Source organism: Acinonyx jubatus, chromosome B3 (genome assembly GCF_027475565.1).
Source record: "Acinonyx jubatus isolate Ajub_Pintada_27869175 chromosome B3, VMU_Ajub_asm_v1.0, whole genome shotgun sequence".
In the NCBI taxonomy this organism is placed as follows: Eukaryota; Metazoa; Chordata; class Mammalia; order Carnivora; family Felidae; genus Acinonyx; species Acinonyx jubatus.
This window is the reverse complement of record NC_069386.1, coordinates 110,816,177-110,832,037: the sequence shown is the minus strand read 5'-3', so window position 1 is coordinate 110,832,037 and position 15,861 is coordinate 110,816,177. Positions and strand designations below refer to the sequence as shown.

Below are 15,861 nucleotides of genomic sequence, written 5' to 3'. Positions count from 1 at the left end.
TTAATGATAAGAGTCCATATCTTGTTAGATTTGAGGTGAGGAGAATAACACTAATGAGGTTACCACAGAGATAATTTCTATTCAGACAATTTAGGCTGACCCAGGTCTGTGGCTGCAGAAGTCCATTCAACTTGGCTTCCTGCCAGAGGGATGTGAGAATTGTAGCTTTGTTATGAAGACATTTGAGCAAATTAGTATTGACAGGATCAGGGCAAAACATATTCCAAAGTAAGAAAAATAATTTAAAGTATATGCACTATTTATGGTAAGACAGTAATCTCCTCTTTGTATATAAAGAGTAGCAGATTATTATTATTGATAGTCAGTAGAGGAGGGACTACCATCTAATTGCATAAAAACTCAGCTCTGGGATTACCTGTGTTGATACCAAATTCTGGATTGTCTAGGGGTACAGTTGGGTGACTCTGGATTATCTGGAAGTAGGATTAACTGTGGATTAAGTGGGCTCATGACTTTACTTTGTTCACATGTTGTTTTGACTATTTCATTTGCCTTTACCACATTTATGAAAAAGCAGGCAGAGCAGACATGAGATGTAGAATTAAGAAAATTCATTTTACTACTTGTTAAAATCCCTGAATGCTAATGGCTAATTAACTGAACTGTGGGTTTATAACAGCCATGTTCTCTCAAGTTCATGATCATGTAGAAACAAAAGTGGGCTATGCATTCTATATGTTATGAACTTACCTGATATCTTGGCCTGGCCGAGCTTGCACCAGAATTCGTACTTCAAGTTCCTCAGTGCCCTATAATGAGAACAAGTCATGTAATTTCAAACAGAACAATCTAACAGAATTTCTGGTCAACAGAATTTAGCTACTCAGATGCTTTTATCATCAGATAGGTCCAGGATACATACAAAGATAAAGAAATGGAGAACTATTTGCTAAACATTTGAACATGATAAATGTCTACCACAGGGTCCTAAAAAATTAGGTTTGATGCCAAGATATAAATAAAGGCTTTTTTTCATAATATTCATGCTTTTAAAAAATGTATCAATTAAAATATTGGATCTTACATTGTAAGCAGCATTCTCAAGGGAGAACAAAAGACATACCTATATGGCTACCCTAATAGATACAGTGAATATGTGTGGAAATAACCTGTTTCTTCTGTTCCCATGAATCATGGGTTCAATACTATGCCAAGTTTTCCAAATATCTGGAGAAATTTCAGTGAGGGGCTTACAGTTTGCCTGGCAGTAGGTTTCTGTAAATTAATGGTGATCATTAATTTTACATTTTGGGGCTGTGAATAATATTGTGATACTGGAATTGTGTCTTGTCATGTGGCAGAGTTTGTGAATATGTATGGTCTGGATTTCAATGCTCTGCTGGCTTCCCTGATGCCAATAAATCTGTTGGACAGTTAATAGCAAGCAATGTGATCTGTATGCCAAGAGTTGAATTTTATAAGCCTTTCATGTGGGAAAGTGATTAAAAAGAAAATCCCAGATCAAGAAAAGTGTTTGTCTCTCAGCATGCCCAAATTTTTCTATATGCCCAGCCCAGAAGAATACTATTTATTTTTAGCTCTACCTTTTAAGATATAAAATATCTTAAACTTCTTCAAAAAACAAGATAGCCAATCAGTAAAACCTCAGTTGAAACTATTCTTTTATTAGTGGCTGATCCTCTGGTTCTAATAATTGCCACTAGTTTCAGTGAGATGAAGGCCTGCTTAGACCAAAAAAAAAAAAAAATCCCAGGGTCCTTTATTGTAGGCAAAAGAGGGGGCACTGACATATATTTAATATTTCCAGCTATCATTTGATGACAAAGAGTTTCCTGAATTACAGAAAACCATAGTTGATGGGTTATTAGGTTCAAATGGTTGGCTTAGTGTAATAGTCAAGAATTTCTCTGTTAAAGTCTTTTTCATTAAATTCTCCTTCACATTTTATCAGAAGCTAGTCTTGTTTTTCCAGAAGCTAGTCTTGTTTTTTTTTAATGTTTATTTATTTTGAGAGAGAGAGAGAGAGAGAGAGAGAGAGAGAGAGAGAGAGAGAACGTAAGCAGGAGAGGGGCAAAGAGAGACAGGGAGAGAGAATCCAAGAATCTGACAGCACAGAGCCTGATGTGGGGCTCAATCTCACCAACCATGAGACCATGACCTGAGCTGATACGAAGAGTTGGACACTTAACCAACTGAGCCACCCAGGTGCCCCAAAGCTAATCTTGATGAGCAAATTTCTCAGCTATAAGGTATGTCAACAGTTAGTATCTCTGCTCTTCTATCTTGAGATAGTTTCTTTCCTTGTTTGCATGTGAAATTTCTTGGATCAAATGTGGTTCAAATTCTGTTATAATCATGGTAATGATCCTAAAAACATTTCCTGTAACAAAAGCTTTTCAAATCTAAGGCAATTTCTATTTACTGGAGATCTATACACTACAATGTAAGATCCTAACATTACCAAAAAAGCCTGGATTAATCTTATAAACACTGCAGAAAATGGGCATGATTTATAATGTTGCCATAGGAACAGAGCCGTAAGACCTGGTGATGACGTACATCATCGGATTCCCTGATTAGTTCGGTATCTTCTACTTGTACTACTGCATCAGCACCGCAGGGGATTGGAGCACCTGTTGTAACCCGCATGACTTGTCCTGGCATTACTGTCTGAGTCGGCTGGAAATACAAACATGTAAGAAAGAATGGATTTGCTGTTGCAAAGCAAAAGTCTGCAGGAGATGTAATATTTTTAGAAACAAATCATAAAAGGAAAATCTTATACTCTTACTCATTTTGATCCCATGTAACAAAAACTACCCACAAACAGGTACGTTTACACCAAATAGGATTTAACTTGATTTAAGGTAGTGACCATTAGATGTCTTTCTTGATGTCCTGTTTTCCTTTTGAAGAACTGCCACTTACATTTGCCACTATTGTGTCTAACTTAAGTAATGTGAATTTTCTTAATACTTGTACGTAAGTGATTTGAGTGTCTATAAGAAAAAAAAATGCCATGCGATGTGATTTTATGAAAGACAATTATGAAAAACTAGCATGTTGGTCATTTACTGAAGTTCTGATATTTAAGAAATAATATTTAGTTATTAACTAAACTTTTTGATTTAATAAAGGCAAGCCAGAAAAATCATTTCAATTATTTCTCTTGAAAATAGTTCTAAACCATATTAGTTCACCTTTTAATAGTAAAAGTCTAGGAAATGTAATTAAATAATTCAAAAATGGTTTCACTGTCTGTAATGATTTGGGTTAAACATTATATCCAAGATTTTCATTTTTTGAACTATCATATAGAAGGTACAAGAGACTGATTGCAGAACTTGCCCTGCAAACTTCTCTCAGCATAGAGAAAAGCATATTTTTATAAGATCCATTTGATAGGTTTGATTTGGCCCCAGAAGAGTCACTTGTCATAAGCCATGACTTAGGTCACAGTTGGGAAAAGGAATGCTTCAAATTTCCCCTAAAAGAAAATTCTGACATGATGTTAACTTCTCAATAAGAAAGAGATTTTTTTAAAGATATCTGCTTCATAAACACTTAAAATCTTAGGTCACAACAATGTGAATATTCTGAACACTACTGAACTGTACACTTATAAGTGGTTACAATGGTACATTTTATGTTATACATATTTCTAACACATTTCTATACATATTTTCTACCACATTAAAAAAAAATTAGGGAATGGTTAAGGGAAAATATCCCTCTACTGGATGTACAAAGTAAAACCAGAAATTTACTTATTAGAACAGTCTTAAAAATCTTTCAAGAATATTATTGCTGCAAACAATACCACCAATAGCTAAAATTATCAAACCTTTCAATCTATGCAGAGTACAGTGTTAAGTGCATTATTACATTCTAGAATATAAATCCTACAAAGACAGGGATTTATTTTTTGTTTGCCTCTCTGATTACATCATCTTTCTTGATCTTGTGCAATGGCCCAGAAGGCTGACCTCTATGGACTATTTCAACCAGGTCCTCGCTTCTGGTTAGGTTCAGCCAATAGGAGTGGCCAACAAGAGATTAGATGGTAGGAGAAAGAGAAAAGTAGGGTTTTTATTCCCCTTGCTCTTTCCCTGCTGGGCTGCAGTTTGGTGATGGCTATATTGTCTTTACTATTGACGGCTACAGCTTCTAGTGGGTGGCCCTATCCCGTAGCTATCAATCTCCCTTGATCCAGGCACCACTCTTTTTCTTTGCCCCTTCAGACTTAGAGGTGGTTGGTAATGGAGTGTCACTGTTGTAGCATCCAGGTGCTTAACATTCCTTTGTTTCCTTTAACTTCTATTTCTTGGGTATAGTCCCATTAATCACCCATTTTACACAAATATTTACTGCTCTATCATACCAAACCCTAGAAAGTGTCTAGCACAAAGTTGGTTATGAATAAATATTTCTAGAATGAATGAATGAACTCTGTATGATCTCAGTAGCTGACAACTACATGAAGTATTCCATCCTTCTTGGCTTATAACTCCAGTGTTCTCTGTGCTTTTCTCCCATATTCAATATTATTTCCCATATTCAATAAATTCAATATTATTTATTGTCTGGGACATCTCTTAATCTACTACATATGACCATTTTGCAGTGCAATGATTTTTGATTAAAAGCATTAAAGTTTTGATATGACATATACTAATGCTAAAACTATCTTAAAAGCCTGGGGAACAAAGATATTTAATACAGGCCTAACCAGGTCTTCCTTTTGCTGAAAGTGCCTTTTTGGTGAAGGTAGAAAGTGAATCCTAAAGTGAGTTTCAGGGCAGTTGCTTCTTAGGCTGCAATGTGTTAGCATGAATCCCTGCCTTAATTTATTCAGGCTCAATGTACCATATTCTGTAAATTTACTTTAAGTTTTATTGTGATTGTACGTGTAATTTTCTCTACTTCTTGGCTTAAACCAAGAAGCCACCTCTTAAGAGGTGTTTTTGGGTGGTTATTAAATAAAAAATTTGGCTCCTCTCTAAGATTAGTGAAGACTTCCTACCAGCTCACTGATATGAGATCCAATGTAAAAGATATTATTGGGTATATAAATATTTTTATATAACCACCTAGAGTAGACATACAAAACTCAATTGAATGTAATTGGTTGAAAAACTCCAGGAATATGTGAAGTACTTCCTTTAGATTGTTAAGATTAACAATTCTTTAAGAGTAACTTGCTCTTTATTTGTATTGGTATGTCTTATGTTTTATATAAAGTAAAAATGTTAAAACCCCAATTTTTCCTTAATGGAGATATTGAGTTTTTTGAGATTTGCCCAATGACAGCACTTCATAATCATGTAATATTTTCTTTGAAAGTGTCTAATGCTAATCAGTAGGACCAAAACAAACTATAATTTTGATTTAAGGTCAAGTATTTTGGTACACCAAGAAAGAATTTTGTAAATCACTGTCTCTTTGTATGCAATGCCACCCAATTCTCAAGTGTACGTACTTTCAAAAAGTGAGTAATTTGGCTCTTATAAGATCTCTGAGATTGCTACAAAGTTTGTATAACACCTTAGTTATAGGTAAAGGACATCACAGGTAATTTGAAGAAAAACCCCACTTTCTCATAGTTTTCATCTTTTTTTCCATCAACCTTACAAGAAGTTAGCAACTTTTCAGTATCATGACTTTTCTTGTGTTCCTAGTTCTCTAGTACCAGTTGGAAGTCTTAACTAGTAAATAAAGTTTAAGATGTCTGCAAGACCCTTATTAATCTGTTACCTATGTATTTATTACCTATGTATTTATACTAGGCTGTGACTACCACAAACTATTTGTAGTTCCCTAAGCACTCCATGCAATTTTTAAAAATACCTCTATGTCTTGATTTATACTATTCTCTTGGCCTGGAATGTCCTTTTCTCATTTCCGTTTTTGAAAAACTCTCTTAGGTCCAGCTCCAATGTTATTTTCTTAATCCTCCTAGGATGAAATGCTCAACCTCTCTATTATGCTCCACAGTACATGACTGATAGCATTAGTTTAGCACTTAACATATTATATTGTATTTAATTTATATTCTGTCTCCTCCCTGGATGTAAACTCCTTAAGAGTAGCAATCATATCTTAATCTACCTCATATACCTAGAACCTAACACAGTGTTTGGTATACATAGTAGGTATGTTTGATAAATATTGAATAGACTCAATTGAAGATCAGAGACCTAGAATAATTGGTACTTTGTGCCTTTGTTATAAAAGTGGATGCTTTAGACACCCAACACTGAATAAAATATATATCGAAGTCAAATTCTGAGGTCACAATAACAGTCATTTATAAAAAAGGGATCCAGGCCTAGCTGTTCTTTTTGCCAGGAAAACAGTCATGGGGACTGAAACCAGCCTGTGTACAGCTTCTAATCACTATAGTGCCAGGCTTGGCTTCAGAGATCTATACACATTTCTCCTCAGTGCTTGAATGTAGGGATGAGGAGGCTAGGGTCATCACCACTGGTACCATCCTTCTCCTATATATTTCCTCAATTTCTCCCTATTTTCAGTACATATGGGAGCACATAATAGGCAAAGAAAAGGCATGAAACATAGCTTTTGTCCAAACTGCCATATTCACTCATTCATTCATTCATCCATTCATTTCCTCCTTTATTTTTATATAGTCCTTATAACTGCTTGGTAGTAGTAGAGGAAAAAAGTACATTGGTCTTCTTCTGGTTCTATTTAATAAGGTAGGAACTCTTTTAACCAACCTCAGAAACTCACTAGATTAACATATGCTCTCTATTTCCTCTTAAACATAATGATGCTTACAGCACTATTTAAGTTTGAGGCTGTTCGACTCTTGTATAATTGTAAACTACTGCTTTACAGTTCAAATGAGTTTCTTCCCATACTTGTTTATGCCAGTTTGTGGCAGTAGTTGCTACTGAAATATGTAGTTTAATGAAATATTATGCAAATCAATGATATATGAGTGTGAAAAGAGTTTTTTCCTATAAAAATTAAGTTAAACCTCTGTTAAAACTCAATTAAAAATTTTTGCTTAAAAACAACTGTCAGATTAGGTGTGGGTGAAGTAGCTTTTAAAAATTGTAAAAATATAATAAAAACCTAAAAGGATTCTATACTTAGATAACTTGCAAATGTCCTTGAATTTTTTTCCATTTTAAAGATCAAAATTGGAAATCACATAGAGTACTTTGGGGTGTGATTTATGTAAGAAAGACCAGACAAATTCAAATAGCAGACACTTATTAAAAGAAAAGTCTTGGCTTTCCATCAAATTATTGACAAGTAAATGTTCATTTATTTCAGTTAAATTTATGTTTATTTAAAAATATACAATCATTTTCCACTTATTTCCAATTAAATGGTCAATTACTGGTCTCAGAAGCATTAAATAGAGGACTTCTATTGTAATTCATTATGACCCATTAGTGCTTCCTTTTCTTAAAAGATATACACGTATACCTGTGCACTGGCTAGCTCCCTAATGAGAAAAACTAATTTAAATGATTAGGTAGAGAGGTTAAATAATTTGCTGCTTCTAATTTTCCTTGTTGGTAACACAAGTTGGAGAAAAGTCTAAGAAGATCACCTAGAAACTGTAGTTCTATTCACAACATTAATGTTTATACAGGAAGAATTATCCAATCACAGGACTGGAAAATGTGGGGCATGTCGGTGAAACATACCAACAATATATATTATTAGACACAGAGTAATAGACGCAGATTCTTTCAGTTAAAAAATAATTCTTTTGTCTCTTTCTCATGGGAACCATCCTTTAACTTCTTTGATACCCTGTCTAATCCACATCTAAGATTTCCATTACAATGATGGTAGCTTAAAATTCGATGCTAAAAGTCCATGAAACTGAAATCTTCAGGGCTTTTCAGACCTGTGAATCTCACCTGTTCACCAGCTTGGGATTCCCCAATGATGAAACGATCTCCTGGGCCATCGGCAGCTGTTAGGTGAACAGAACCAAGAACAAACATCAAAATTGTCCTAAAGCAAGGAATAAGGGCCTAGTGTTGGAATTCTAAAATTTGACTCAAATGATCAGATAAGGCTTCAGGAAAGTATAATATTTTTCTGATCTTCTAGACCAGACAGTATCTTTGTTACTACTGGTTTGATCTTTGGTATCCACCACTCACAATTACCAGTAGAAGTGATCCTAATCATGTCCTTTCTTGATGTCATGGGAGATGGTCACCCTGTTGCTCCATAATTTCCATACTTGTACTTTTTGAATAGAACTATTTCTTCTAGCCTATCCTCCTAAATAAATACCACCTTTTCTATAGGTGTGTATGTGTGATGTATGTGTACATTAGTGGATACACCTATCTATACAGATATATTACTATTTACATTCCTATTTCTCCATTTTCTAAAAATTTTAAACTATTTCTTATTTTCTTATTTATCACTTGGTCTGATTTTCATAGTAATCCAGCCAAGTAGAAAGAACATATATTCTTTTTTTTCATCTAACATTTGAAGGAAATGAGTCACAGAATGAAGAGACTTAGGTTGAACAAGTTTTGGTTAGTGGTAGAGCCAGGACTAAATCACAGTCCCTTAATTCCCAATATAGTATTTTTTTAAAGTTTATTTATTTATTTTGAGAGAGAGAGAGAGAGAGAGAGAGAGAGAGAGAGAGAGAGAGAGAGAACACACATGGGAGGGGCAGAAAGAGTGAGAGGGAGAGAGAGAATCCCTAGCAAGGTCTGCTCTGTCAGCATGGGGCCTGATGCAGGGCTTGCACTCAACCATGAGATCATGACCTGAGCTGAAACCAAGAGTCAGATGCTTAACTGACTGGGCCACCCAGGCACCCCACAGTTTTTTTTTTATAATGTGCCAAAATGCTATTTCTAAATCATGATATATAGGCAGTTCTGCATTACATTTGCTGACACACAGAAAAGTTAACACTTTCAATATGAATATTTTAATTATATTTGCAATCATGCTAATAATAAAAAGTATTTCTTTTAAAAAAGACATATGAATTTCACTTTTTTTATGTGACTACAAAGTGGTATTTTTCTAACGGCTTATATATAATACTGTTTATAATGAGTCAATTTTTTTTTTTTTTTGGCATGGCTTTGGTTAACCTGATGTAGAGAGGAACAAGAATTAACTTTTTCTTAATGTAGTAGATGTTGTATCTTGTGCTTTATAGACTATCTTAGTTAATAAACTCTTGGCTTTCTTGTGCTTTTTAGAATCCTATTGTATTTTCAGTGTCCATTTGAAAAACATGAACAGCTTTTCTGCAATGCTATTCTTATACTGCTTTTGTGTTTAAAAATTTTTTAAATGAACAATTTAAAATAGACATAAAACAGACATAGGAATCATTGCTTCCATAATTATCATTTTAGCAATCTTATTTCATCTATCCCCTAATTTATTTTTATAGTATCTTAAAGTGAATTTTCATTTTCTTATTGAAGAAAATTAAAAAGTCAATTATCTTTCAGAATTCCACACTAACTACATCTCAAGGGTGAATAAATTTATTTTAAAGTATTTTTCTACTAGAGATATTCCTAGCTTGCAACCTATCATAAGCAACCTAGACATTTTCTTTTTCCCTCTTTCACAAGGGGAAGTTAATGGTGTTTTAGAGTAAAACAAAACTGCATCTGAATCCTAGTTCTGCCTATTATTAGCCTCAGGACTTTCAGCAAATTATTAAGCCTTTCTCTAAACTTCAGTTTTCTTGTTGAAAACATCGGGATAATCATACTTTAAAAATAATATATTTTAAAGCCATTTATTCCTTTCATTCACTCATTGAATTACTACTGAGTATATTGTATGCCCTAAGTGTCATATTAGGTGGTGGAACAGAATGGAGTAAAACCAGACATGGCTTCTATTCTAATGCAATGCCAATTTACGGCAATGTTCAAATCAAATGTGGAGGTGGGCTGTAAAATAAACTTGTAAATAATCTTTTTGATGTTTTTATTTATTTTTGAGAGAGAGAGAAAGCATAAGCTGGAGTGGGGCAGAGAGAGGGGGAGACAGGAACTGAAGCAGGTTCTGCGCTGAGAGCATAGAGCCTAATGTGGGGCTCAAACTCACAAGCTGTGAGATCATGACCTGAGCTGAAGTCAGACGCTTAACTGACTGAACCATCCAGGTGCCCGCATTTGTAAATAATTTTAAAAATCAGAATGAATAGAAATATACTTCATTGCACATGGTAAGATGAATCATATTGTTTCATGAAACATAATTTTGTTTATATATGTGTGCATATGTACATTTATAGGCATTGTATGTTACATATGTTATATATTTGTGCATAATGTATTTAATATGTCTTTCTATGGGTGTAGTTAAAACCACTGATGTAATGGAGGAGATAGATACTAATCAGATAGTCACATTAATAAATGTATAAATGCAAATTAAGAAAATCATTCTAAAGGAAAGGAACATGGTTTTATGAGAGCATGCAATGAAAGTGAACTATACGAGAGAGTCAGGGAAAGCCACCCTGATAAAAGGATTTCTGGTGTGAATATGAAGGATGAGTGAAAGGTAAGTAGGCAGAAGGGGTGTGTGTGTGTGTGTGTGTGTGTGTGTGTGTGAAGGGGAGGGGGAAATGAGTGGAAATGCTCCATCTAAAGATCTTCACCTGTGTGCAAAGGTCTCTGGTTCATACCCTCCTTAGATCTTACACTCTAGCCACTCTCAATTTCTAGAATTGTAGCTCCCTGAGAGTACCAAGATGACTCCTACTTTAACTCCATTAATACATGCTACTTCCATTGCTTGGAGTGTCCTTTTCCTACCTGTGCTTTCTGATTGAAGTCTTCTTAGTCTTTAAGACTCAGCTCAAGTGTCACCTTCTCTATGAAATCATATTTGACTCCTCTTCCTTCAAGAGTCAGCTACTTTCTCTGTTGTTTCCCCAGTGTATTCCCTAAATAACTCTAATTTATGGCTTCCTAATTATTTGCAGTTATTTCTTATTTGTCTCAGGGGAATCCCTAGCACTTGCTGCATAAAAGGTATTCAATAAATTTTCAATATGTGAAGTACTAAAAATGTTCAATAAATGAACGAGTATGGATTCTAAAAATCTTTTTAGAAAGATGCATGCATAAATGAACAAATAAATAATGTTTTTCAACACAAAATGCTGTATTTTGGGGGCACCTGGGTGGCTCAGTTGGCACGTGCACTCTCTCTCTCAAAAAAAAAAAATCCAAAATTCTGTATTTTGGATGCCTTCCATTTTCTGCTGGTCCATTTTTACAGTTTTCAAATGTGAGTCAATGTTCACCATCTATTTAGAATGTTTAAAAAGACTGCTCTGCTTAATTTTATATAATAACTTAGATTATGTTGCTATTCTGTCTAGCATAGTGCCTAGCTCATCATTGATTTTCAATAAATATTTGTTAAAAGAATAAAGAAATGAATTTGGCATTTCCATAATACTTAGGGGGAAAGTTTGTAAACTGATTTGTACATATTAGAATTATGTTTTCAAAATTTTCTTGAATAATTTCATAAATGTGTATACTTTATTTCTTCAGTGAGATTATGAGCTTCTAAGAGACAGGGATCACTTCTTTTATTTCTTTTTCGAAACCCTCTGCTCTTCAACTTTCTTCCTGTCTTCTGTTCCTCCACATGTGCAAATACACCTACACTGAAAATGCCTTATATCAATGTTGTACACAAATGCTCCAAATAAATGTCACTGAATAATGAGCCTGCAATAGAGTGTTAAGAAGGCCAACAACTGAAAGAGCCTTTAAATGATTCTAAGCTGCAGGAAAGGGGCACTGTGCAGAGAATACGTGCTCACTTAAACTATGTTCTTCACCTTGCCCTGAAAATTTCTATCTGGGAAACATGTCTCTATATTGCTAGCTAAAGAAGGCTCAGTCAAACCACATTATAGAAGGTTCTTGGTGGCAAGAGAGCAGTTGCTTTTATTATTTCTTTTATAAGAGTGCTTCTCAACCCTTCAAGTGTGCACAAATCACCTGCAGATCTTGTTAGAATACAGATTTCTGATTTAGTAGGTCTGGGACAGGGCTTGAGGTTCTACATTTCTAACAAGCTGATGCGATTAGTGCTCATTCCTGAACTACCTTTTTGAGGAGCAGGGCACTCTAAGACTGAACTGAATATAGACAAATTCAGACTTAGAGAAAATGTAAGGAATAACAACTAGTGAAGTACAACAGAAATCCTGATTTTATATTATCATGAAGGCTCACTATTTCTTATAAAGACAAAAATAATGATTGATCTAACTTGCAGATATTTATTTCAAAATATCTATTAAAGAGACAGGTGAAAAAAGGTGTCATTTTCAAGATGAATTCTATAAGCTTGGGTGGGAAGCAGCAGAAGTGGAGGTCTGCTGGCATGTGATCCTAAAGCTTGTAACTAAGTAAGCAAGCCACAATATGCCATTAGCAAAACATGCATGGATTCCAAGGATTTCTGGAGAGGCTTAGAACTCCGCCCCTCTATATTCAGACTTTTCTGTTAGTAAGTTATTTTTCTTTTTTGTAACTGTAGAATTTAATTTGAAGGAAGTGATAAAAGTAATATAAATCAAATCCTAAAAGCAAATGTATTATACAACTGATTCATAATACTTCAGTGCTAGATCCTGACATTGTTCCCACTTCCACCTTCCTTTTTAAATTTTTTTAACATTTATTTATTTTTGAGACAGAGAGAGACAGAGCATGAACGGGGGAGGGGCAGAGAGAGAGGGAGACACAGAATCGGAAGCAGGCTCCAGGCTCTGAGCCATCAGCCCAGAGCCCGACGCGGGGCTCGAACTCACGGACCGCGAGATCGTGACCTGAGCTGAAGTCGGACGCTCAACAGACTGAGCCACCCAGGCGCCCCACTACCTTCCTTTTTTAATGTCCAGAAAACACTTTTAGTCTTCTTCACCTGTTTATTTGAAGATTTTCAATGATATCATTTAAAAATGGATACCATTAGTTAACTATTCATTGTGGCAATGTGTAGAATATGATCTTCCCGAGCCATCTGCTATAGAACAATTCTTCATTTTCATTTTCCAGCCATATGTGAACTCTCTTTAAGCCTCTTGAAACACTTTATAGCTATTCATTAGTTTTCAATAATAAGGAGTTTCAACCTTTTCATGTTAGGGCTGAATAAACTGAGGCTATAGAGATAGCATATGTTCAGAGGTCCTAGGAAATATCATTGACAGACAAATAAGGCAGAGGGATTAAGAAACTGATTATGGAACCACACTAAGACTGGATGATAGGCAGCAGGATAATAGCATTTATGTATATACTAAAATTAAGATTATAGAAAGTGCTGGGGGGCAAGGGAAGGTGACAAGACTAGCACAGCAAGATTAATACTTTTTGCAATCATACTGAAGGATTAAATCAAGTGAGTTGTTTGGAATTTTAAATCTGTGGCTTTTTCTTAGGGAAAGCAGGAAGTTAATGGTAGGACAGGTGAGTAAGAAAACATTTTATATTCTTTACCATCATCTTCCTGGAAAAAAAATGCTCATTTATTGTTAGTATTGTGAAAAGAGATACTATATCCTTAAATATAGTATTTTAGGCTTTTGGAACTGACTAAAATTAATTAATCTGAATATCTCTCTGCTCACTTGAGTAATACTCCCACATCATAAGGCCCTCTTCTTTATCCAGAGTGACGTATAGTGGAAAGCAGTAAGTTATTAAATGGAAAACCAGCTGTGGCCAGAGATTTAGATGGGAGAAATAGAAACCTTAGAACATGGCTTTCCCGAAAGAACAAGACTAGCTCTGAATCAAAAAGGTTATACTGAATTTTCATATGCATTTTAACCCACTGGAAGTACAATGAAGTCTTAATGGTGGCTGGGTAGGCAGTGACATAAAGGGTAATTTTAAAATGTTCTTTTTAATTTTCTGTATTTTTCATATGCATGTATTTCAATCAGGATGTAAAAAAGAAAAAAAAAACCTTTCAAATTTACTTTACCCAAATGGCAAAAATTTTTCATATCCTTCCAGAATTGTTACACATGATTCTTAAAATAATTAGTGGCTTGTTCTTTCTTTTGCCTTTTTCTAAATCATCTCTGTAAAACAAGTTCTGAAGGGATAAGCCTTTCAAATAGAAAATTTTCAAGAAAGCTGAACGTGGTATTCTGAGGTACTTCTGCCTTCAGGAACATCTCCAAGAAAACTGAGAAGACAGGCATCTGCATCTCTACAGGAAGGCAGAAATGCATCAAGATGATTAGCTTAATTAGTGTGAAGAGAGAAACAGCTCTTCAAAAATACGAATAAAAATACCAGATCAATCCTAATTGGTAACATGCTACTTTAATTTTCTTTTCTCTGCTTTTATCTTTCAAATTCACCCCATTCTTGGGGTGATTGTTAAGGCTTGAGCCTGGCACCTTCCCCTTCTGCCTGAGCCCAAAATAAATCTCTCCCTTTCTCTTTAACAACAACAACGACAACGACGACTACTCACTCCATCCTGAATACAGTTTTAGGTTTATCATGTTACTTGTCTTCCTGTTATATCATCATCCCTTGATTCCTGCAGTCTTTAAACTTTATTCCTTTTTTTTTAAAGTTCTTTGTTTCAGTTTCTTTCTTTTTAAAAAAAATTTTTTTTAACGTTTATTTATTTTTGAGACAGAGAGATATAGAGCATGAACGGGGTGGGTCAGAGAGAGGGAGACACAGAATCCGAAACAGGCTCCAGGCTCTGAGCTGTCAGCACAGAGCCTGACGCGGGGCTTGAACTCACTGGCCGTGAGATCGTGACCTGAGCTGAAGTCGGACGCTCAGCTGACTGAGCCACCCAGGCGCCCCTATTCTTTCTTTTTTTTTAAAAAAAGTTGTCCCTATTTGTTATTTGCTTAATCATTTTTTACTGTCTTGATTTGCAACCCACATACCTTAAAGCAAGTGATCCTCCAACTGGTTTGGAGTTTTATGCCACATGTTTCTGAAGGATATTGGCTAATGCTTAGTGATCCAGAGCAAGTTAGGAACCTCTTTACACCTACGGGGTTAGCAATGCTCACTGGTGCCACTGGGTATTACTGGAAGGCCTAAGGCAAAGGCAGAGGAGAAGAAAAAAGGGAGAATAAAGGGAGTGGGGAGACAGGAACGGGAGTAAAGGAAGACAGGGGTGGAGAGAAGAAGGTACACGAAGTAGAGTGGTAGAGAGCCACAACGATAGCCTCAAGGATATTCTTTACCAAACACTGCCTGTGGGGAGTGTTCTAACACAGAAACTAGGACCATGCCTCTTTGTTCACTTATGTCTTCTGTTGCCTTAATTATGATGTTGGTATATATACATAGACACATCAAACACTCTTAGTTTGAGATTGGACCTTATCCACAATGGTTATCTGTTATGTATTATGTCTCTGTTACATATTCTGTATCTTAGAGATAGCTACACTACCAACACTTCACAGGAAACACATAATGAATCATGAGCATGATAGTTTGTTAAACCTTTTGTATTGTGAGATGTTATTTTAGATGGTTTGTATGTGTGTGCATGCGTGTGCGCGCACACGTGTGTGTGTGTGTGTATGCATGTGAAATAACTAAAAACACCACCATTTCAAATCAAAAGAAAAAATAAGATACCGAAAGGAAATTTTAAGTAAAATTTCTTTAGTAGATTCTATAGTAGCAGAAAGGCTCTTTTGAGGCTCATGTGGGCTAATCACTCTTTCTGGCAACTAGAAAAGCTAAGAGCATAATTTCTTTTTATTGAGCTGTTGCTAACTCATGTAAAAATCACAGAACAACATTCTGTTTGAGAATAATTCTGCCTCCAATAATTTATTTTCTCACTTTC

The 15,861-nt window shown here is 35.2% G+C and overlaps 1 protein-coding gene across 17 annotated transcripts in view; it reads right to left on the bottom strand.

Annotated features, from left to right (window-relative positions):
* Positions 1–15,861, bottom strand: part of GPHN (gephyrin) — a 618,401-nt gene that overhangs the window by 73,287 nt on the left and 529,253 nt on the right. For 8 of the 17 annotated variants that reach the window (XM_027065952.2, XM_027065956.2, XM_027065945.2 and 5 more), the window contains 3 exons: positions 7,887–7,942; positions 2,527–2,661; positions 712–770 (listed from right to left, as the gene is read on the bottom strand). In XM_027065952.2, the coding sequence (XP_026921753.1) occupies positions 712–770; positions 2,527–2,661; positions 7,887–7,942 (250 nt within the window). The remainder of the gene's footprint in view (positions 1–711; positions 771–2,526; positions 2,662–7,886; positions 7,943–15,861) is intronic. The other 9 variants (XM_027065959.2, XM_053224580.1, XM_027065947.2 and 6 more) reach the window with 2 other exon arrangements.